At 40.0% G+C, this 24665-nt stretch overlaps 1 protein-coding gene across 1 annotated transcript in view; it reads right to left on the bottom strand.

Annotated features, from left to right (window-relative positions):
- Dtnb (dystrobrevin beta) overlaps nucleotides 1-24665 on the bottom strand; it is a 185181-nt gene that overhangs the window by 75945 nt on the left and 84571 nt on the right. The window contains 1 exon segment of the mRNA XM_090337586.1: nucleotides 15529-15653. Coding sequence (XP_090193712.1) covers nucleotides 15529-15653 — 125 coding nt within the window.

Genomic DNA, 24665 nt, shown 5'->3' with positions numbered 1-24665 from the left:
AACACTTCTATGTTAAACTTGTCATTTAAAATACGATGTAAAAATCAACGTTAATAAATTCTTTAAAAAAAAAAACTTCGGGCCGGGAGTTTGGCCTAGTGGTTAAAGTGCTTGCCTAGCATGCATGAAGACCCAGGTTCGATTCCTCGGTACCACATACATAGAAAAAAGCCGGAAGTGGTGTTCAGGCTCAAGTGGTAGAGCTCTAGCCTTGAGAAAGTCCAAGGACAGTGCTCAGGCCCTGAGCTCAAGCCCAGGACTGGCAAAAAAAACAAACAAACAAAAAAAACAAAAAACAACTTCATTTACAAGAAGAGCAAAAAGAATAAAATGCCCAGAACCTAGCCAAATGAAAGACATGTATACTGATAACCATAAAACATCATTGAAAGAAACTAAAGACAAGCTAACTAAAAGAAAAAGACTCATCATAATCATGGATCAGAAGACCTACAGTCATTAAGATAGTAAAACTCCCCTCTAATGACATGGATTCAATGCATCCCTATGAAAATGACAGAAATAGATGAGCTAATTCTAAATTCATATGGAAAAGCAAGGAACAAAGAACACCCAAACCAACTTCTAGAAGAGAAAGTTGGAGGATACAAAATTTCTAATTCCAAACACTACAAACTTATTTCAAGATAGGTTAGTTTGCATTTTGTTCAAATATATGCCCATTCAATATCTACCACTGCCAACAAAACAACACGACTATCAAACAGGCACACTGAATTATCCATTAGTGTCTCAAGTGATGCAGAAATATCTAATTAATATCTGAAATTATTAGCTCTGAAAAAATAAAAAGCTAGTTAAGGATAAATACTATGGAAAGACTGACCAATAGATAATGAGGCCTTCCTAGGCCACGGTCTACTTTGGTATCTACCAATACTATGAGCTCATTTCATCTCTCTCTCTCTCTCTCTCTCTCTCTCTCTCTCTCTCTCTCTCACACACACACACACACACACACACACACACACACACACACACACACACAGCTGTCACTGTGGCCTGACTAGCCTCTCAACCCTATTTCTCCCATCCCTAGTGAAGAACCAATACACAGACACATTGGCAGCCAGGTAAAGAACCCTGTTGTACACAGAGGGCTGATAGTACTTTCATGACATGTTACAAGGGACACTAAGGTGTCATTGCTATTGATGGTGGTGAACTTGTGGAATGACCAGCAATTTTTTTTATTTTTATTATTATTTATTTTTTGCTAGAACTCAGCCTGGACACTGTCCCTGAGCTCTTCAGCTCAAGGCAATCACCTTACTCTTGAGCCAAGCTCCACTTCCCGTTTTTTTAGAGGTTAACTGGAGGTAAGAATCTCAGGTCCTTTTGTGCCTGACTGGCTTTGAACCTTGATCCTCAGATCTCAGCCTTCTGAGTAGCTAGGATTACAGGCGTGAGCCACCATATCTGGCTTCCTATAGTTTTAGGAAGAAAAAAAAATACCCGAAAACTTGGCCAGGAGTTTGGCCTAGTGGTAGAATGCTTGCTTAGCATGCAAGAAGGCCTAGGTTCAATTCCTCCATACCACATACATAGAAAAAAGCCAGAAGTGGTGCTGAGGCTCAAGTGGTAGAGCTCTAGCCTTGAGAAAGTCCAAGGGCAGTGCTCAGGCCCTGAGCTCAAGCCCAGGAAAAACTTGTCACCACTTACACATCTATCATATCCCATTTCTCTCCTTCTATTGCAACTAATGCTCTTTAAAGCCATAAAATTGTTAGATTCAGCCTTTTCAGTTTCACAATTTAGTGTCCTCCAAAATCTTTATGTCTGTGACATCAGTGTCTCCACTGTCACCAAAAGTTCTCTGGGTCAGCATGCAAATACCCAGAGGATGTCATCTTCATTTCTGTATGAAATACATGAAAGCTGCTCTTTGTGTCTAATGCCTTTAATAAAAAATTTACAAGTCTTCTATTATATTATGCCAGCTGCCACATTACCATATAACTATTACATGCATTTTAAAATTTTTCAATTTTTTTTTGTCAGACATGAGGCTTAAACTGTGAACCTAGGTGCTGTCCCTGAAGAGCTACTTCTGGTTTACCGGTAGTTAATTGGAGATAAGAGTCTCACAGACTTTCCTGCCCAGGCTGGCTTTGAACCATGATTCTCAGATCTCAGCCTTCTAAGTATCTAGTATTACAAGCACAAGGCACCGGCATCCAGCTATACATTCTTATTTTTTAAATTTATTTATTTATTTATTTTTGCCAGTTCAGAGGCTAGAACTCTGGGCCTGAGCACTGTCCTTGGGTGTTTTCAAGACTAGTGCTATACCGTTGAAGCCATAGCACCACTTCCATTTTTTTCTATGTATGTGGTACCAAGGAACTGAATCCAGGGCTTCAAGCATGCTAGGCAAGCACTCTACCACTAGGCCACACTCCTGGCCCTGCATTTTTAATTTAAAATTGAATTGAATCTTTTCTGCATACATCACAGATAAGCCTGATGTAATGGGAACCTGAACTTAATATATTTTTCAGCACACAGAGAACATTTTGAAAAACCTTTTCAAATACTAAGCCATCAAAGAAATTTCTTGGGTGGGAGAGGGAAATAGGGACAAAAACATGAGAAGGGGTATCAATGTGTGAAAAGTAATGCACCTACTACCTGATGACTGTAATTGTATCTCCTCTATACATTACCCAGACAATAAAATAACGAAAATCTCTACCAAAAAAACCAAAATCACTATCATAAAGAATACCACCTCTGGGGCTAGGACTTTGGCCTAGTGGTAGAGTGCTTGCCTAGCATCCACGAAGACCCGGGTTTGATTCCTCGGTACCACATACAAAGAAAAAATGCCAGAAGTGGTGTTTGTGGCTCAAGTGTTAGAGCTCTAGCCTTGAGAAAACTCAAAGACAAAGCTCAGGTCCTGAGCCCAAGCCCAGGACTGGCAAAAAAATACCCCACCTCTGACCAAAATTTACATGTTCAGAGAGCACCAAAGAACAAAGTCTCAGATATTTTCTTTTTTTTTTCAGTGCCTTAACAGTATACTTTAGAAAATAATTGCTAAAATTTCATCTAGAAAAATAAGATACTAGTAACTGTGCGTTTTTTTCCCTATCAAAATGCCTATTCCCAAATTTCTATTTCCAAAGCATATGTACTCCATGATCATCCTCAGGCTTACAGAAATGCCTGATATCTTCATTTAGATAGAGATCTCCATCAATAGAGTTATGCTACCTACAGTAATCAGCATCTCCATCCTTTTAGTTTTTCAAACTAAGTGACCTTTTTTTTTTTTTTTGCCAGTCCTGGGCTTGAGCTCAGGGCTTGAGCACTGTCCTTGGACTTTCTCAAGGCTAGAGCTCTACCACTTGAGCCTGAGCACCACTTCCGGCTTTTTTCTATGTATGTGGTACCGAGGAATCAAACCCGGGTCTTCATGCATGCTAGGCAAGTACTTTAACCACTAGGCCAAACTCCTGGCCCCCCTAAGTGACTTCTTTTGCTAAGCCCAAGTCCAATCTGTTTGCAAACATATCAGCCCAGATGTATCCAAGGATTATGCATCAGTCATTTCTCATTACCTCTACTGCTATCTGCCTGAGGCCATTCACGGTTATCTGTTGCCTCGACTTTATCTGTGGGAATTATCTGACTTAGGTTTTTAGCGGTTTACCTCCACAGACAATATAGGTTTGGTTCTGAATTGTTTCTGGGACCCATCAATAAATCCTATTTTTGAGTTTCAATTTTCAGGCTGAAACTATGCTATAAATAGTGGTTTCAAACCCATGGCGATGATAAGTTTGTGGTGAGGAAGTTCTCATTTGGGCCTTGGTTATTTATAATTAATTGTGGTATACACTTAAATGCCAACTTTCTCAGAGTCAGATGTTTATGCTTCCTACCTGACAATTTGGTGAATATGAGCAGGATTCTGAAATAAAGAGATTATAATTCAGAATGCCCTCGCAATCAGATAAGCGTAATATTAATATCATAAATCTATGTGGAAGCATGAAAGATGCTCAATGTATGTATTTTGTGTAGCATCATACCATTCATTTATACTTACTTAATTTATGTTCAAAATGAATGTATTATAATATTAGTAAGTGCTTTTATGCTTTCAATTCATGCTGGTTTTATTTCTGAAAGCTTCTTTTGCTCAAGGCTAGTGCTCTATTATTTGAGCCACAGCTCTGCTTCCAGCTTTATGGTAATTTATTGAAGATAAAGAGTCTCATGCACTTTTCTTCCTGTGCTAGCTTTGAACCCCAGTTCTCAGATCTCAGCCTCCTAAGTAGTTATGATTACTAACCAGTGTGAGCCACTAGTGCCTAACAGATTTAGATTTTTTAGTATCCAGAAAGGTTGTGTTTGCACAAAAGCTCAAGGACAGCACCCAGGCCTTCAGTTCAAGCCCTAGAAAAAAAATTATTTTTTTTTTGTTTTGTTGGTCGTGGGACTTGAACTCTGGCTCAGGGACAGTGCCCAGGCCCTGAGTTCAAGCCCTGAGACTGGAGCCCCACCCCCTCACACCCCCTCCCCCCAAAAAGACCAGAAAAAGAAAAGGGCTGCTTTGTATCACAGGAGATCCTTATTATGACCTTACTGATCTTTTCAAGTAGTAAAAGACGGCTTCACGACAGAAGCTCATAAAGAATACAGACTAACAACCTGAGCCACCTCTCTTCAGTTGTCTTCCAAAGCTTTAGTAAGAGGAGCAAACTCATGTGGTAGAAACAATCAAGGGTGCTATAATGTAGCCCTGAAGAGAAGAACTTCAGGAAAAGCTGCTTCCTTTCATACAGTTCAACTTGAATTTACAACTGTGCTTCACATTGCAGAAGCAGAAATCCGTAAAGTTTAGTCCTACCAATACCTAGGGTTTTGCAGGAACTAAGGATGTACATACACTCCTAGCCCCTGAAACAACAAAGCAGAGGCTTAGAGTCTTCTAGAAACAGAAGTCTACACTACACTCAGTACAACCATCAAGGAGGAAGCAGTACTCTACTGGGAGTCCTATCTTCCCTCACTTGTTTTAATTTTGTAGGTAGTATATATTAAATTTTTAGGGGGGGCGGGTGTCAGTCATGGGGCTTGAACTCAAGGCCTGGGTGCTATACCAGAAGCTTTTCCCTCAAGGCTAGCATTCTACCACTTTGAGCTACAACACCACTTCCAGTTTTCTGATGAATAGTTAGACAAGTCTCAAAACCTTTCCTGCCTGGGTTGCTTTTAACCTCAATCCTCAAATCTCAGCCTCCTGAGTAGCTAAGATTACAAGTGTAAACCACCACTGCCCTGCTACATTGAATTCTTGGCTGCATTCTCCTCCTCTTTTCCTCTTCATTCATCTACCCCTTTCTTCCTCACCCCATGCCGCCTCTTTCAAGTACCGGCTCCCTGGTGTTCATTTTGTTGAACTTTGTTTTTGCCTTAGATAAAGATTTCTTAACACTCAAAAACAAAAAATCAGAAATTAGGCTTCCTCATAATTCACAACTTATTTTTCAAAGATCATTAAAAATGAAAAGGCATAAAGACAAATATAACTGACCAAGAATTCATATTCAAACCTCAGTGGGTGGTACACACATAATCCTAGCACTCAGGAGGATTAGAAAGGAAGATAATGAGTTCAAGGCCATTCTGGGTGGCATAAAAAGATTTTTTTATGTGTGATGGTACTGGGATTTGAACTCAGGCCTCTTGTTCTCACTTGGTTTTTCCTTTTATTTTTTATTTTTTGATGATAGGGAGCCTCATGCATGCTACACAGATGCTCTTCCACTTGAACCACACCTCTGCTTTGGCCTTTTAATAGTTAATTGGAGTTAAGAGTCTCAAGGACTTTCCTGAACAGACTAGTTTCAAACCACAATCCTCGGATCTCTGCCTCCTGAGTAGCTGGGCATACAGGTGTGAGCCATCAACCTGTCTGATTTTTAAAAACCTATCTGGAGTTGGACGCCAGTGGCTCATGCCAGTGATTTCAGCTGTTAGCTTGAAAACCACGTGGGCAGCAGGCTGTGAGGTTCTTATCTCCTGTTAATCTTATAAAAGCCAAAGTGGAGCTGTGTATCAAGTGGTAGAGTTAACCTTGAACAAAAAAGGTCAGAGACAGTATACAGGCCCTGAGTTCAAGCTTTAGGACCAGCAAAAAAACAAACTATTTTACTTAAAAGAGCATGGATAAACCTCAACAGTCCAAACTAAAAAAAAAAAAACAAAACAAAACAAAAAAACAACTAGAAACTAGAAACACACTGTATGATTCTCTCAAAATCATCAAGAAAAACCTAAAGCATAGAAACAACCCATTCCTCCCTTTATGCTTTATTTTAGTTACACAAGATTAGAAAACATTAGATGAAAATAAATAGAAATAAATGACTCATAATTTAATAATTCACTTTTGTTACACTATTTTGTTCTAATTGATCGATTTTACTGTTAGTTTCTGTTGATCTCCTAGTTATAAATGAAATTATCAGTCAGGTGTGGTGGCTCATTTTGGCAATCCCAGCTACTCAGGAGAATGAGATCTGAGGATCAAGGTTCAAAGCCAATCCAGGCACAAAAGACCTGAGACTCTTATGTCTAATTAACCTCTAGAAAATAGGAAGTGGGGCTTGGCTCAAGGGTAGGGTGGCAGCCTAGAGCTGACGAGCTCAGGGACAATGCCCAGGCCCAGGGGTAGGGAGGAAACCAAATGTGCCCAGGCCAAATTTAAGCCCATGACCCACAAAAACAAAACAAAACAACTGTCAGAAATGAATGTGTATACAAGGTTTGGCATAATATACAGTCCCAGGCACCCACATAGTCTCTTACCACACCCTCTGTGGACAAGGGGTAACTATTGTAGTTTGGTGATTGTCTGGGACTGGAGGTAGGAGCTGAGATTTACTACAAAGGGATATAAAAGGATGGATTTTTCTAAAACTAGACAGAAGCTCTGGTTACAAAATTGTATAAATTTAGCAAAAGTATTTTAGATGTCACAGTGAGAAAATTTTATGGTACATAAATTAGACTTCAATAAAAGCGATCACAAAAAAGTCAAGACAAATCAAAGTCATAATGAGATATGATTTCACATCCATGTTAATGGCTACTATGAAAATAAGACATGACTACATAAAGGAAGTACTGGGGAGGATGTGGAGTAAATGGAACATTTGTGTGCTGTTGACAGGATGATAAAATGGTACAACCTCTATGAAAAAAGCAGTATGGAGACTCCTCAGAAAATAGAAATAGACTGAGGCCATGGTTCAAGTGGTAGAGGCCTGCTTACCGAGCACAAGGCCATGTTCAAATCTCTGTATCACCAAAAACAATTTTTAAAAAACTACTACATATTGGGGCCGGGAGTTTGGCCTAGTGGTTAAAGTGCTTGCTTAGCGTGCATAAAGACCCGGGTTCGATTCCTTGGTACCACATACATAGAAGAAAAAAGCCGGAAGTGGTGCTCAGGCCCTGAGCTCAAGCCCAGGACTGGCCAAAAAAAAAAAAAAAAAAACCTACTACATATTGAAAAAGATGTTTTATTTTTGAGACATTTTGTTTATGTAGCCCAGGCTAGACCAGAACCTGAGGTTTTTTGTTGTTTTTTTTTTTTTTGCCAGTCCCGAGGACTGAACTCAGGACCTCTTGGGTGTTCCTCAAAGTTAGTACTCTACCACATGAGCCACAGCACCACTTCTGCCTTCTCTATGTATGTGATACCAAGGACTGAAACCTGGGTCTTTGTGCATGCTAGGCAAGCACTGTAATACTCGGCCAATCTCCTGGCCCCCAGAACCTGGGATCTTGACTCAACACCTTCCTTTACAATCCTGGGCTAGGATTATAGGTATGAACCACTACAAGCAGAGTCTTAAAGAGATTATCTGCACACCCATTCTTATAGCACACTATTCCAAACAGTCAAGAGAGAAGCAACACAACTCAAGTGCTCACTAACAGAAGGAAAACCAAAATGAATATATACAATGGAATATATTATTCTATCTTAAGAAGGAAAGAAGACTGGGAATGTGGCTTAGTGGTAGAGTGATTGCCTAATAGGCACGAAGTCCTTGGTTTGATTCCTTAGTACCACATAAACAGAGAAAGCCAGAAGTGGTGTGTGGCTCAAGTGGTAGAGTGCTAGCCTTGAGCAAAAGCAGCCAAGAGATAGTGCCCAGGCGCTGCCTTCAAGCCCCACACTGGAAGAAAAAAGAAAAAAAAGAAAGCAAATCCTGTTATGTGCTGTAACATAGATAAACGTTGAGGAGAACATTGTACACTAGACTCAGGCAAGACACAGACAACAAATGCACATGGTTCCATTTCTGTGAGCTATCTAAAGTAGGCAACTTCATAGAAAGAATGGTAGTTATGGAAAGTAAGGAAAGGGCATATTTTAAAATGAGAATAGTTTTATATTTGTGAAATAAATTCTGGAAATCTGTTTCACAACAATGTGATTACACCTAACATTTTTGAACGACATGCTAAAATGTGGCTAAATGTCGTATTTATTTATATGTAATTGTACAATTATTCATACAATTATATTGTAATTATATTAATGCACTAAGACAATTAATATAATTTTTGATATTTATATATTATATATAATTATATTATTAAATTATATTACACACATACACATACACAAACAATTCCTACTTGAGCCACATCTTCACTTCTAATTTCTGGTGATTAAGTAGAGATAGAACCTTACAGACTTTCCTGCCCAGGCTGGCTTTGAGCTGCAATCCTCAGACCTCAGCCTCTTAAATAGCTAAGATTACTGGCATGAGCCACTGCATCTGGTGTGTGAGAGTGTGTGTGTGTGTGTGTGTGTGTGTGTGTGTGTGTGTGTATGCCTAGGTTCTGTCTCTGAGCTTCTTTTGCTCAAGGTGGTTCTCAAGGTGGCTCTCGACCATTTGAGCCACATCTCCACTTGTGGCTTTTTTTCTTTTCTTTTTTTTTTTTTGGGGGGGGGTTAGTTTCTTGGAGAAAGATTTTCACAGACTTTGCCAACTGAGTTGTGATTCTCAAATCTCAGTCTCCTGAGTAGCCAGGATTATAGACATAAGCCACCAATGTCTAACCTGGTATATGTTTTGGGTTTTTTTTTTTTGCCAGTCTTGGGCTTAGGTGAGGGCCTGAGAACTGTCCTTGGATTTTTCTCAAGGCTAGAGCTCTACCACTTGAGCCTCAGCACCACTTCTGGCTTTTTTTAAGTATGTGGTACCAAGGAATTGAACCCAGGTCTTCGTGCATGCTAGGCAAGCACTCTACCACTAGGCCAAACTCCCGGCCCTCTGGTATATGTTTTTTATACAATAAAAATAAAAACAACAAAGGGATGAGGATTTAGGGCCACATGAGATTTAGAATTTAAAAGCAAAGTGCTCTGTGGTAGTGCAGTGGCAGACAGGATGAGAAGATTCCAAGGGCAGGGTAGAACTCAGAAGAGCAGAGTTACAGCAACTTGTAAACAATTACCCTCCTAGGATTAAGCCAAGTGTTGTTGTATTAAATAATGCAGGATCTCCTTACTGCACACAAGTCAATCACTGTAACTGCTGCTCACATAACCATTCCTCTCTGCTGCACACATGCTCACACACATACACCCCCTACATACATATTACATATCTATTTTCAGGTACATGCGTGTTTCTCCCACATCAACATATACATATAATTGGGCAAAATCCTATCCTATTTCTCAGATTATTGTAGATGAAGTATGATCCTCTCTGTGCTCTTTCACTTCTGGACAGGGACACTTCCAATGCTAGTAGTAGTACTGCCAAGCTTAGAAATGAATAATTTAGGGTCCTCCATCCTGAAATGGTCAACACCCAGTGCAGACCTACTGTATCTGATGGCATTAAGGGATACCATATTCCTCGGATGATCTATCTCCCACATTGTCCTAGCAAAGTGAAGGCAGAAGTAGTAACCTAAGTATCACACTATCTGCTGTATGAGCAGAACAATTAAAAAATTATCTGTTCTTTCCCCAGAAGGCAAATGATACCGGCTTGGGATTTCAGGTGTCTGATGGGTTGATCATTGGTGAGCAGATTATGTCACCCAGGATATCATCTGCAAAATTGCTACAAGAAAATATGACACAGAGTTAACAGCAGAGAATTATGAAAAAACACTAAGAATAAAAATACAGTATTATCCATCAGAAACAGCTAAAATTATAACCTTCCTAATAGGTTCAGACTCAAGACTCAGCTCCTCTCTGAAGTGATCAGTACATCAGATCCACCTAGCACACTAAGAAAAGACCAGTGTGTCCTCAGCAGAGACTCCACCTACACCAGCCAAAAGCCCTGGTGTAACACACAAATACAGAAGCCTGGCGGCATTGTAAATTTTGCTGAATCTGACGATTTGTTTGGGAATACAATAAATCCAATAACTCTTTGAAATGAACAAACATGGCTTTAAAACAAAGTTGCAAACATCAGGTAAATGTTCTGGTTCAGAACAATGCACAGACAGCCACAAACGCCATTTCTAACTTCAAACTCTTCCGGTATTTCAAAGCAAATGTCACACACACCTGTAATGCTGGCTACTAGCTATTCAGGAGGCTGAGATCTGAAGATCAAGATTCAAAGCCAGTCCAGAAACTAAAGTCTGTGAGACTCTTATCTCCAATTAACCACCAGAAAACCAGAAGTGGCGCTGTGGCTCAAGGGGTAGGGCAGTAGACCTTGAGCTAAAGAGCATCCAGGCCCAGAGTTCAAGCCCCACAACCAACAACAACAACAACAAAAAAGAGTCACACATAAAGAAAAAGCTTCAATAACTAAGCTACATGCAAAAAAAGTCAGACCTGTATTACAAATGGTCTTACATGATTCCCACTCTGAAGATGTCTCCTGATCCACTTTAAGTCATGGCAAATAAGACCAAGATAGGCAGATTTATTTTATTACATGAGTTCCCAAGCACCAAAAGCTCTAGTGTTTAAAGCCTATTTTTAAAATTCTAAAATATTTTTTTTACATTAGTACAGGGGGGAGGGGGAGAGACAACATATTCTTCAGATTAAAGTAATGTATACAGACCCTAAGTATTAAGTAGAGCAGTTAAGAGGGACTAAGAACAACACTAAAGAAATGCTTTAACTATATTTTTAGAATTTAAACAATAGCATTTTTCAATTGTCTTGGTTAAGTCTGTTTTGCTGCAGAGTATGGAGAACACTGGCATAGCTGTTTGAATCATGTATTTATATGCACATAAAAGCACAAAACAAACAACAAAGTTATTTCACAAAGAGGAAGATCAGTTCTAGGCAACAAACAAGCCGGAGATATCCAGCAGAAGATACCAAGGAACCTTTTCCCCTTGGGTGGACTAGGACATCAAAGACGATGAGCATTCAGAAAAAGGAATGCAAGAATTTGCATTTTTTTCTGATTGTGGGTCTTGAACTCTGGGCAATGAGCTCTTCAGTTCTTTGGAGTATATTTTTTATGGTAAAGTGAGATCTTTAAAGGAGCCATATAAATATTTTTATAGATTTTCTCAGCCATTTCCCTAAATATACACTTTAAAATAAATATACAGAAGTGTTTTTGGGAAGTCAGGCCTGGCATGGCACGGCAGCTCACACTTGTAATCCTTCCTAATCCGGAAGCTGAGATCTGAAGATCACCATTCAAAACCAGCCAGGGCACTAAAGTCCTGAGATTCTTATCTGCAATTAACCACTAGAAAACTGGAAGTGGGGCTGTGGCTCAAGGGAGTAGGGTGGTAGCCTTGAGCTGAAGAGCTCCTCCAAGAGTTTATGCCCCAAGACCAACCAACCAACTAACAAACAAAAAGTATTTGGGGAGGGGAAAAAAAAGAACACATGATAAACTGACACTCAAACAGTCAAATCCTGTAAAGAGACTAGATAAATCTCAAGGATGCCTTGAGGGCCAGGTCCTGTGTTTTCTTGCTAGAACTTAAGAATACAGACAACGGAGCTAACACCAGCAAGTTCTGTTTTCTCTCACAAATAACCACAAACAAATATAAAGCAAATCAAAGAAATCAGGCTTATGGACTATGTGATTGGAGAATTAAACCCCAAGAAATAATGAACAGTTTAAATTATAAGAGCAAAAAAAGTCTAACAGAGACATTAAGAGCTAAAAGATGTATAAAAATGTTTTGAACAAAAGAAGCAACTACTTTCTCTCAGAAACTTAGAAGAAAGCTTGCTAAAGTGCTAAAACGTGAATTGGTTTTATTCTGAACACAAGGTTTGAGATTGTGTTTGTACAATAGTGTCAACTCCAGCAGAAAGAACCTAAGGAATTATGCCTGACATCTAGTGGAGGCTTTAGGGAAGTACAGAGACAAAAATTACATAAAAGGAGAGGAAAACACACATAAAAATAAGTGTAGAAGTTATTATCTAAAGTATCATTCATTCGTCCATTCAACATATTTTAAGTGCCTATCATGCTCTAGGAGCTAGGCGCAGTACTTGAAATTCTATGGATGAGCAGCCAAAGTTCCAGCCTTTGTAGAACTTACATTTTCATGATGTGAATTATCTTATTTTGAGGAAAAGACCTTAAAACTTTTAGAAGTTATGTATGATATGACATGTGAGTTTCTTAGAAACATTTTTATGTATATTACCTTTAAACAGCATCTTGAGGCAGTCCACACTTTATTAACACCATTTCTAAGAAAGGTAAACTGAAGTCTGGTAATTTTTTTGTGTGTGGGGTACATGGGGCTTGAACTCTGGGCCTGGGTGCTGTACCTGAGCTCTTCAGCTCAAGGCTACCACCCTATCCCTGGGCCTGGGCATTGTCCCTGAGCTCTTTGCTCAAGGCTACAGGCCCTACCTTGAGCCACAGCCCCTTTTCCCCTTTTCTAGTGATTATTGGAGATAGGAGTCTTGGGTTCTTTGTGCCTGGGCTGGCTTTGAACATCAATCCTCAGATCTCAGCCTCCCGAGTAGCTAGGATTACAGGCATGAGCCACCATGCCAACTTGATGTTTTTTTTTTTAATTTAATTTTCTACCTTATTATCTTCTGTGATTCAACCAATCAGCTATTCAAATAAATATTAACTTAACCTCAAGTTTGAGGCAAGCTTTGACTTCATAGTGAGAAACTGTTCCAAACACAAAAGAATTGATCCAACAACAACAACAACAAAAACTTTCTAAGTCAAACAATAAAACTTTACTCAAGGGGCTGGGAGTTTAGCCTAGTGATAAGAATGCTTGCCTAGCATGCATGAAGACCCAGGTTCAATTCCTTGGTACTACATACATAGAAAAGTTGGAAGCGGTGCTATGGCTCAAGTGGTAGAGCTCTAGACTTGACAAAGCCCAAGGACAGTGCTCAGGCCCTGAATTCAGTCCCCAGGACTGGCAAAAAACAAAAACAAAAATTTTACTCAAAGGCATAAAAGGTTAGTTAGGTAAATGGAAAGATATGACATATTTGTGGAATGGAAAATTTAATATTATAAAGCTGTCAATTCTCTATGATTTGATCTTTAAATTTCATAAATAAATAAATGAATCTCCAACATAAAAAGTCTCTTTTTTAGCCTATGCAGTGGCTCATGCCTGTAATCCTAGCTACTCAGGAAGCAGTTCAAAGCTAGCCAGGATACTAAAGAATGTAAGACTCTTATCTCCAATTAATCACTAGAAAATAGGAAATGGGGCTGTGACTCTAGGTGTAGGGTGGTAGCCTTGAGCTGAAGAGCTCAGGGAAAAATGTCCAAGCCCAGGGGCAGGGCAATAGACTTGAGCTGAAGAGCTCATAGACGGTACCCAGGCCAAGAGTTCAAGCCCCATGACCCACAAAACAAAAAAACCTGGAATAGAAGCCAGGAGTGTGGCCTAGTGGTAGAGTGTTCACCTAGCACACATGAAGCTCTGGGTTCAATTCCTAGGTACTATACACAGAAAAGGCTGGATGTTGTGCTAAGGCTCAAATGGTAAAGAACTAACTTTGAAAAAGCCCAAGGACAGTGCCCAGGCCCTGAGTTCGAGCCCCAGGATTGGCAAACAAAACAAAATAAAACAAAAAAACTTGGAATGGGTTGATACATATGAGTTAAAAATGAATTTGGTCTAATGTGAAAGGATATCAATGTATGGGAATTAATGCACCATCTATCTGGCAAATATCATGTAACCCTTCTATTAATTACAATAAAAAATATATGAAGAAAAAAAAGAAATGAAGAGGAAAAGATGAAAAAAAAAGAATTTGGTCTAGTACATTCAATGTCTAAAACTGATAAGAAATAACATTAATCTCATAATAACTTAGCATTATGGAGGCAATGATTGGATCTAAAACCCAGACACAAATATAAGTATAGCAATATGTGCTGCATTTATTATAAGTTTTTCTGAATTACAGAATATGTAGTTACCATGCATATATGATTTTTAATAAAGATAAAAGTGCTTTTGAAGGGTTGAAGGGATGGCTTACTTGGTAGAGCAAAAAGGTCTGAGACTTAGTCTCAGACCAAGGGGGAGAAGTGTTTTTGAATTAGAAAGAAAAGAAAGAAAATATTAAAATACCTCATGTCATCAAACTATGTTGCATTAGGCAGGGAAAAGAAAGTGAACTAAATAAAAAGCTTCCACACACCTGTTAAAGACTAATAATCCCAAATTTGCCAGCTTTATCTGCCGGGGCCAGCCAGCAGCAAACCAGGGTTCGCAGATTGGGGTTCCTGAAATAGGGGGCAAGGACTAGGAAGAAATAGAAGAGAGACAGACACACCGGGTCCGGGATGTCTGCAGTCCAGGAAAAGACTGCCGAGACTGCCGCGTTTATTTTCCACTCCAGCCTCTTCCCTCCTTGAGACCCCAGAAACTTCCAGGTGTTACATTCATATGGTAAATCTCAGGTCATTTAAACAGAATAAGGCCAGAAAACAATAAGACAATAAAGCCATTGTCTGATGCAAACCAAGGTACAGTTTGATTCCACTCTGGCTCCCAACATTTATCTAGAAGAATAAGCTTATTATCATCACTTAATTCACAGTGAAGAAACAGTTAGAGACTAAAGCCTATCTTTCATTTATTGACTGCTTCTCTTCCTCCTTACCTTTTGGTATGTGTCTGTTTTTTGTTTTTGTTCCCTCTAGTTTTGCTTTATTTAGAATGAGAGTGAGACAGAGAAAGAGACAGAAACAGAGAGACACAAAAATTACTAGTTTTATTTGTAGGAAGCATAAACCACAAAAGGCAACCCAGCCAACCCCAAAACAGCTAAAAAATTAGTCTTCAGTACATTTATGCTACTGAAGACGGTTATACTAGTTAGGCTTCAGAAAGTAGGAGCTAGTTTTCTGTGTAGATATTTATAAAGTCTGGGTTCCCCAGTAGAAAAACAACATCCAGAAAGTTCATTCATGTTAGATGATACTAAGTTTTGATCCAAAGGAATTTTGCAAGATCCCCATTCCCAGTCTCGTCCACATCCAGGCATATACTTACACTATATGTGCAAGATCAAGTGGTTTCTCTGGTTGCTCAGGAAAAACAGGATGTGGGGGTTCTCTGGAGGGTACACACCCCAAAGATTTACTAATTGCATGGCTCAGCTTCTTTGCAGGGGATTTCTGTGTCAAAACAGAAAATAAGGAAATAAAGAATTAACTCTTACAAAGATAAAGACCTACAAAATAATTTGATGTCAAGATCATACACAAGTCAGATCTCATTCTAATCAACATAACTGAGTCTTGTAGAAAGAAGCCTGCAGCAGTCCCAGTGACACTGATAGCTCCTTCATTTCTGTGGTTTCTCCCTTGCTTTTATTATGATATCCAATTATCAAATTAATGCTAACTTCCCTTCTGGATATCTCTCTCTACCTTTTGCATGAACTCTTTCTTCTGATACTTCCAGATCATTTCCTAGCAAGATGTTAAAGTATGACTGGTAAAATACTAAAAGACTAAGATACCAGCAACTCAACTAAGTCACATTCTTTTTTTTTTTTTTTTGCCAGTCTTGGGCTTGGGCTAAGGGCCTGAGCACTATCCTTGGACTTTCTCAAGGCTAGACCTCTACCACTTGAGCCACAGCACCACTTCTGGCTTTTTGCTATGTATGTGGTACCGAGGAATTGAACCTGGGTATTCGTGCATGCTAGGCAAGCACTCTACCACTAGGCCAAACTCCCGGCCCCCTAAGTCACATTCTTTTTTTTTTTTTTTTTTTTTTTTTTTTTGCCAGTCCTGGGCTTGAGCTCAGGGCCTGAGCACTGTCCGTGGACTTTCTCAAGGCTAGAGCTCTACCACTTGAGCCTCAGCACCATTTCCGGCTTTTTTCTATATGTGGTACCGAGGAATCAAACCTGGGTCTTCATGCATGCTAGGCAAGCACTTTAACCACTAGGCCAAACTCCCGGCCCCTAAGTCACATTCTTAAATGTCACACTATTCCCAAATAAATAGACAACAGAACACTTATATTAAGGGTCTGGGCTACATTGGCAGATATACAACATAGATATACACACATATACAAAAGCAGTCAGCATCAGACTTATGATTCTCAATGATAAAGTACAAAGGTACAAAAGTAAAGTTGGTGCACCAGCACACTGGTGTGGAAGGTAGAAGCACCAAATCCTAAAATTATTCAATGCAGGATTGAATAGTAGGGGCCGGGGGTTAGGCCTAGTGGCAGAGTGCTTGCCTAGCATGTATGAAGACCAGGGTTCGATTCCTCAGTACCACATACACAGAGAAGCCAGAGTGGTACTGTGGCTCAAGTGGTAGAGCCTAGCCTTGAGAAATAAGTCCAAGGACAATGCTCAGGCCCTGAGTTCAAGCCCCAGGACTGGGAAAAAAAAAAGACTGAATGGTAAATATGCACAAAAATAAATAAGTTACATAGAACATTTACTTCTAAAGCCCCTATCCATATTTGGGGGCCGGGGGAGGGAAGAGGATGTTCAAGAGCAAACTTAGAGCATTCTGTCCACTGAACTATGTCCCCCAACTCCCTTAAAGATCCAATTCAAAGCTAGGCGGGCAGTGGCTAACGCCTGTAATCCTAGCTACTCTGGAGGCTGAAATCTGAGGATCAAGGTTCAAAGCCAGCCGGTAATACAAAGCCAAGAGATTCTTATCTCCAATTAATCACTAGAAGACAGGAAGTGGGACTGTGGTTCAGGAGTAGGGCAGTAGCCTTGAGCTGAAGAGCTGAGGGACAGCACCCAGGCCCAGGGGAAGGGCAGTAGCCGTAGGACAGTGCCTAGGCCAGAGAGTTCAAGCCCCTATGATTGCCACCCCCCCAAAAAAAAGATCCAATTCAAAGGCTGCTCTTTATATCTAGATTATGTTGTCCCCAAATTTCTTTCAGTAACAATGCTGTCTGATATTTTGGTAGAATATTTACTGCAAAAAAGTTTAACTAGTTCATTTTAATGTATCTCTAATACACACATGCCAGTGTACCTGTTAAGTGTAGCCTGTTGGCCTCCATAGGCCTCATCAATACCACATAATCAATACCACATCTCTATTTGATTTACTTTTGTTTTTGTTTTGAAACACGGTCTTTCTTTGTAGTCTTGACTGGCCTTCAATGCAGGATCCTTCTGCCTCAACCTTCCAGGTGATGGGATTTCAGGTATGTGCCACTACTTAGTGCTTTTATGCTGTTTGCTGGAGTAATTTTACACAAAATAAACAAAAATCTGTTTGCCTGGAAGACCAAATAGATAAAGTTAATTGATATTTGTTTGTAATAATGACTGGATAATATCACTAGCTTCAGAAACTTATTTTGGTTCCATAGTGCCCTCAGTCACCATGAGATTCTGGAAAAGTCTAGCTATGACACAGTTTCCTGCCAATCACACAAAACTGAACCAAGAAGTCCTAAACTTCTCCCCTAATTGCTGTCTACTTCTACTCAACAAGAAGTTATGGCGTGTCATGAATTTTTCCCCTCTGGCCGCCCAGTATCTCTTCCACTTTCGATCTTTCTCAGGCTGAGAGAATAAGCTCGAAAGAGGCACCATCACATCCCATATGAGCACACGCCTATCAGGCTCTTCTCCCTCACCTCTCACAAATGCAAAGGATAAGCTACTCAGTTGCCCCATACACAACACCACTTTAGCACTCTGAAGCTTGCTACATGCCTGTTCTAATCTGTCTTACTGTAAATGTTCTCTTCCCACCTCAAACCAGCTTGCAAGTGTCACCTTCCTCTATGAATACTCTCTGCTCAACAGAGCAGAGATGTCTTCCCAGGCTCTCACTGCTTGTTGCACTTGCCATATTACACTATTGCCTATTTTCCTATCTCTGTTAGATTAGGACTCCTGACAGGAAAAGCCATGTTGTATTCATCTTTGCCATTCCAGAAGCAGTTCTTATAACAAAATTGTTGTCTGAACAGAATTTTCAAAATTGCATTTGCCTAACAATATCACATCAATGTTTTTTTTTTTTATTTCAAGTAGGAGAAAACCAAAGGAAATTAAAAAGAACATCCTGCTGGGCACTGGTGCCTCATGCCTGTAATCCTAGCTACTCAGGAGGCTATGATCTGAGGATGAAGCTTCAAAGCCAGCCTGGGCAGAAAAGTTTGTTAAGATTCTTATCTTCAGTTAACCCTGCACCCCCTACTCCCCCAGCCAAAATATCCAGAAGCAGGGCTGTGGATCAAGTGGTAAAGTGTTAGCATTGAGCAAAAAAAGTTCAGGGATAGTGCTCAGGTCCCAGGTTCAAGTACCAGGAGTAGGGGGAAAACAATATCTTAATTTATCTTTATAATTAAAGAGTACAACTATGATCTCTGTAATGTCCCAATTTATTGCTATTCCTACGATTCCCTAGTCACTGACATAGGCAATCTATATGAGATAGCCCGCTAGGAACATGGCCTAGTGGTAGAGTGCTTGCCTACCATGCATAAAACCCCGGGTTTGATTCCTCAGTAGCACATACACAGAAAAAGCCAGAAGTGGAGCTGTGGCTCAAGTGGTACAGTGCTAGCTTTGAGAGAACCTTGAGGAAGCCCAAGGACAGTGCTTAGGCCCTAAGTTCAAGCCCCAGGACTGGCAAAAAAACAAACAAAACAAAACAAAAAAAAACTACTTTAGCTCTATCCTAACAAATAACAGCCACAAAAATCACAAGTTTCAAATGTACATTTTATAAGAGGCACTAAAATAGCCACATACCTATTGAAGTAATTGCTTTTGTATCCCTTAATATTCTTAGCAGCATGATGTGATGCTCTTGAAAACACTTCTTAAGTCAAGATCTAAGATTGAATTCAATTTCAATTCTCAAAAAGTTAAGGTTATAAAAGTAAAATCAACACATTAAGGTCAATTTCAAGTAATTACAGTATATTAAGCAGAAGCTGACATGTGAGGAGGGAATAAAAAACAACAGGAATACATAATAAATTAAGAACTATATTATTAACTAAATGTAGGACTAGAACAAAAAAAGACAGCACCTGAATTTTTTAAAGTTATACATTCAATTAAGTTGGCTAGACATATAAATAGGTGATTTCTGTGAAAATCTCAAGGATTGGTTCTGATATGGAATGAACTTTGATATAGTTTAGAAGGCTTAGGTGAGCCACCAGCACCCACCTTCTTTCAGCATTTTCAATGCTCTAACATAATTTGCCTAACTCAAAACATTTCTAGCTGGGTGTCAGTGGCTCAAGCCTGTAATCCTAGCTATTCAAGAGGCTGAGATCTAAGGACCATGGTTCAAAGCCACCCTGGGCACAAAAGCCCGTGAGAGGCTGGCAGTTTGGCCTAGTGGTAGAGTGCTTGCCTAGCATGTACCAAGACTAGGGTTCAATTCCTCAGTACTACACATATATGAAAAAGCCAGAAGTGGTGCTGTGGCTCAAGTAGTAGAGTTCTAGCCTTGAGAAAGCCCAAGGTCAGTACTCAGACCCTGAGGTTTTTGCCAGGACTGGCAAAAAAAAAAAAAAAAAAAAAAAAAAAGATTTAAAAGCACCAACAAAGGCTGGGAGTTTGGCCTAGTGGTTAAAGTGCTTGCCTAGCATGCATGAAGACCCGGGTTCGATTCCTTGGTACCACATATATAGAAAAAGCCGGAAGTGGTGCTGAGGCTCAAGTGGTAGAGCTCTAGCCTTGAGAAAGTCCAAGGACAGTGCTCAGGCCCTGAGCTCAAGCCCAGGACTGGCAAAAACAAAAAAACAAAAAAAGCACCAACAAAGTTTCATTCACATCTTTCCTGATTTAGGCTCCCCTCCTTGTCCCCATCCTTTCCCCAGATGCTGCTTCCTTTGGTCCCTGGAGGCTCCTACATGATCAGAGTTTGGCCTAGTGGTAGAGTGCTTGCTTAGCATGCACAAAGACCAGGGTTTGATTCCTAGGTACTACATACATAGAAAAAGCCAGAAGTTGTGCTGTGGTTCAAGTGGTAGAGCTCTAGCCTTGAGAAAACACAAGGACAGTGCTCAGGCCCTGAGGTCAAGCCCTGGACTGGCGAAAGAGAGAGAGAGAGAGAGAGAGAGAGAGAGAGAGAGAGAGAGAGAGAGAGAGAGAGAGGGAGGGAGGGAGGGAGGGAGGGAGGGAGGGAGGGAGGGAGGGAGGGAGGGAAGGAAGGGAAGGAAGGAAGGAAGGAAGGAAAGGAAGGAAGGAAGGAAGGAAGGAAGGAAGGAAGGAAGGAAGGAAGGAAGGAAGGAAGGAAGGAAGGAAGGTAAGAAGGTAAGTAAGTTATATCGTAGCAACAATTCCTTTTTGAGGTTTGCTTCTGCACTATGTTTTTGATAAACAGTCATTAAGTATTGAACGTTCCCAATTAGTAGCTTTTCCTTTCATATCTTGTGCCCTTTTTAATCTTAAAAAAGAATTTCCACTACAGTTACAAGGATATTCTCAGGCCAAGAATTTGGCCTAGTGGTAGAGTGCTTGCCTAGCATGCATGAAGATCCAAGTTCAATTCCTCAGTACTACATACGTAGAAAGTCCAAGAACAGTGCTCAGGCCCTAAGCTCAAGCCCAGGACTGGCAATAAAAATAATAATAATAAAAATAAAAAATAAAGATACTCTCCCACATTGAATGTTGTAGTTTTGACCTTTCAAATTTAAGTGGGAATCTGTTTACCACTAATTTTCTGAATAAATATGAGGAATGACTTCAGTTTTATCCCATATGGTTAGTCAACTGTCTCAAGATCATTTAGCCAATACTAGTAGGCAAATTCTGTTTCTGTCCTGTAAAGAACATGGTGATTTAGATGCTACAACTTCTAAGCCATGCAGGTTAGTTGTACAGGCATCTTTCTCTGACAATTCCCCTTCATTACTCTTTTTTTTTGGGGGGGGGGAGGTGCTGATCCCTGGGCTTAGACTAAGGGCTTGGCTGTTGTCCTTGAGCCTCTTTGCCCAAAGTTGAGCCATAGCTCCATTTCTGGCTTTTTGTTTTGGTTTGGGTTTTTTTTTGGTAGCTAACTGGAAATAAAAGCTTCCGAGACTTTCCTGTCTGGGTTGGCTTCAAATCATGAGCCTCAGATCTCAGCCTCCTGAGTAGCCAGGATTACAGGCAGGAGCCACCAGTCTCTGAGCCCCTTAATTATTCTTGACCCATTTCACTTAAAAATTTAGAATAAATTTGTCATTACACACACCATGGGGATTCCGATGAAAGCTGATCAAGTCTGTAAGTAATCTGGCAGAAAACTGACATCTTTACTCACTGAACACAAATATGTTCATCTCTCCAGGTATTTGACCTTTTTTTTTCTTTTTTGTTTTTTTGGTACCAGTCTTGGGCTTGAGCTCAGGGTCTGAGCACTTGGACTTTCTCAAGGCTAGAGCTCTACCACCTGAGCCTCAGCACCACTTCCACCTTTTTTTTTTTTTTTTTTAATGTATGTGGTACTGAGGAGTCGAACCTGGGTCTTCGAGCATGCTAGGCAAGCACTCTACCACTAGGCCAAACTCCCAGCCTGGTATTTAATCTTTCTTTTACATCTTTTGCCAATTTTAGGTTCATCTCCATAATTGTTCTATGCATCTCTGTTAGTTACTTCTACTTATTATATAGTTTTATACCTAGCAACTGATCTTAGTTGTTTTTTAAATTGTAGAGGTATACATTACAAAATTTGATTTCTCAATCATTTTTAAATGTAATGTTAGAGTGTTAGGCAAGTTCAAACCATTGTGTGAAAAAAATCTCTAGAATGTTTCCATCCCACAGAACTGAAACTATAAACCAATTAAATAACTGCCTATTGCTCCCTCCATCCAGCTTGGGAGCCAAAGATGGACACTGGGTGGTATCTGCTTCTATACTACACTGTGTAATGTTGTTAGAACCCAAGTGCCAACAGCTTAGGCCTAAATCCTAGCTATAGAGGCCAAGATCTGAGACACAGCCTACACAGATAAACCTGAGAAATTCTTTTTTTTTTTTTTTGCCAGTCCTGGGCTTGGGCTCAAAAATCTTAAGATTTTTAAAGAAAAATTTCAGGAACCATTCTATACATCATATTGTACTCCTCCAACAGTTGACAAAGATTCCAATTTCCTAACATCTTCACCAACTCTTTTTTGCCGTTTTTTTAAGTAACCATTTTAGCCAAGTGCCAGTGGCTCATGCCTATAATCCTAGCTATTCAGAGGCTGAGATCTGAATAGGGTAGTTTGATGTCAGCCCAAGCAGAAAAGTCCCTATGAGAGTTTTGCCTCCAGTAAACTACTCAAAAAAGCCAGACACGGCACTGTGGTTCAAGTTGTAGTGCTCTAGCCTTGGGCACAAAGCAGCTCAGGGACAGTGCCCAGTCCCTGAATTCAATCCCTAGGACAGGCAAAAGAAAAAAAAAGGTAGCCATTATAACGAATATGAGGTGATAGTTGATAATATAGGAGACTGACCTTTTCCTTTGTACAACCATCAACTCCAAAAGTATTAAAGAATGACCTGTAACTATAAATTTATCAAAGAAAAGCACTGCTCAGAAAATAAAAACAGGAACAGATGGGATTTTGTAAAATTAAGTTTCTGTACAGCTGGGTGGTAGTGGCTCAATGAAAGCTGTAGATCAAATGCAGGTTGGGAGTTACTCTGATCAAAATACAGGCACTTCTGAAATGCCATAGAGAAAACAAAACCCTTGGTTCTGTTAATATATACCAAAACAAAAATTCATGTCATGAAAGTAAAACAGGCTCTGTTGAGGGTGTGGGTAGCAGCAAAGGGCTGGAGGGGTAACCAAAAAGGAGAATATGTTGAAGTAGTTTATCTGCAAGTGTAAAAATGCAACAATGGAACCGCTGGGGTAAGGAAGTGACTGGGCAGGTAAGCTTGATAGGGATCATTGTGTGCATTTGTTTAAATGTCACATTGAACCCCCATCCATGTACAACTAATATATGCTAAGTTGAAAAAAGGAAGTCATCAGAAAGCAAATTAAAAAAAAAAACACTAGTGTCAAGGGACTTGCTGGATGCCTTTTGCACATATCTAAGATCATTCAACAACTCTTATGAATTGGGAATTAGGAGGTTTAACAAAACACGCTCAATGCATCTGGTAAAGTTCACAATGGGGCATCTTTTGTTTCCTTCATCAGGTAACATTACCTACAGAAAGAACACTACGAAAGACACCTCAGAACAGTAAGGCACTCTCAGCAGGTGCTGGTGAGAACCAGACACTGATGGTGCAGGGTGAGGGCACCAAGTCCCACACCGGGGACACATGGAAGTGAGTGAGACTGGTGAAACAGTCCTTCCAAATAAGAACACCAGTGTGCGTGGAGGGAGGTAACCTGTGCTGCAACTGTCACCCCAGGTGTTCCTGAGCCAGGCCCAGGACTTATTGCACATAACTATTACCAGGTATTACGATACTCTGAACAACAACAACAAAAATTCTTGAAGTCAGATCTCTGCACTTTCAATTTGCCTCAAGGTAATTCTTTACAGAGCACACTTCTGCCAGAATACACACTGACAGGTCCTGACATCTGGGAGCACATGTGCCTACTGGAAGAAGCTCAGGATTGGTGCCTTTGAGGCCATTCCTGTCTTTTTCACCCCTGATCACCACCACTCTCTCCCTGCCCCACCTCATGCTGAGCCCCAGGCCATGTCATCTGAAGGGATTTCAAGCAGAAAAATATCCCACAGTAGAGGATCCTTAAATCTCCAGGTAAGTCAGGAATCTTGTCTATTTTAATACAAACACTTAACTACATCTGAACTAGCATCTCTAGCCTCATTTAGCAACTAAAAATCTAATCATGCCTCAACTGGTTTCAAAGCATTAGTAGACTGCATATCTTGTTCAAAGCCCACCAAAATGATGATGATGATGATGATGATTACTACACTTGTGGCTTAAATTTGTTCACATTCATCAGTTCCACAATACGCATCATTTCTTGCAATTCTTCCTTCTTTCAATTTAATTTTCCTCAAAGAATGTCCTTTATTCTTCCTGTAGTGGTTTTACTGGTGACAAACTAGTTGAGACTTTCTCTCTCTGAAGTACCTTTTTGTTCATTTTTGCTCTGAATAGTTTAAATAGGCACAGAATTCTTGGTTGGTTTTTCCACTCTATCCTTCAACTGCCTTTCACATTTTCTTAGCTCCTTGGG

This window comes from Megascapheus bottae, chromosome 7, assembly GCF_031878675.1.
Source record: "Megascapheus bottae isolate mThoBot1 chromosome 7, mThoBot2.hap1, whole genome shotgun sequence".
Classification (NCBI taxonomy): Eukaryota; Metazoa; Chordata; class Mammalia; order Rodentia; family Geomyidae; genus Megascapheus; species Megascapheus bottae.
The sequence above is the reverse complement of the archived record's forward strand: the minus strand, read 5'-3'. Positions and strand labels throughout refer to the sequence as shown.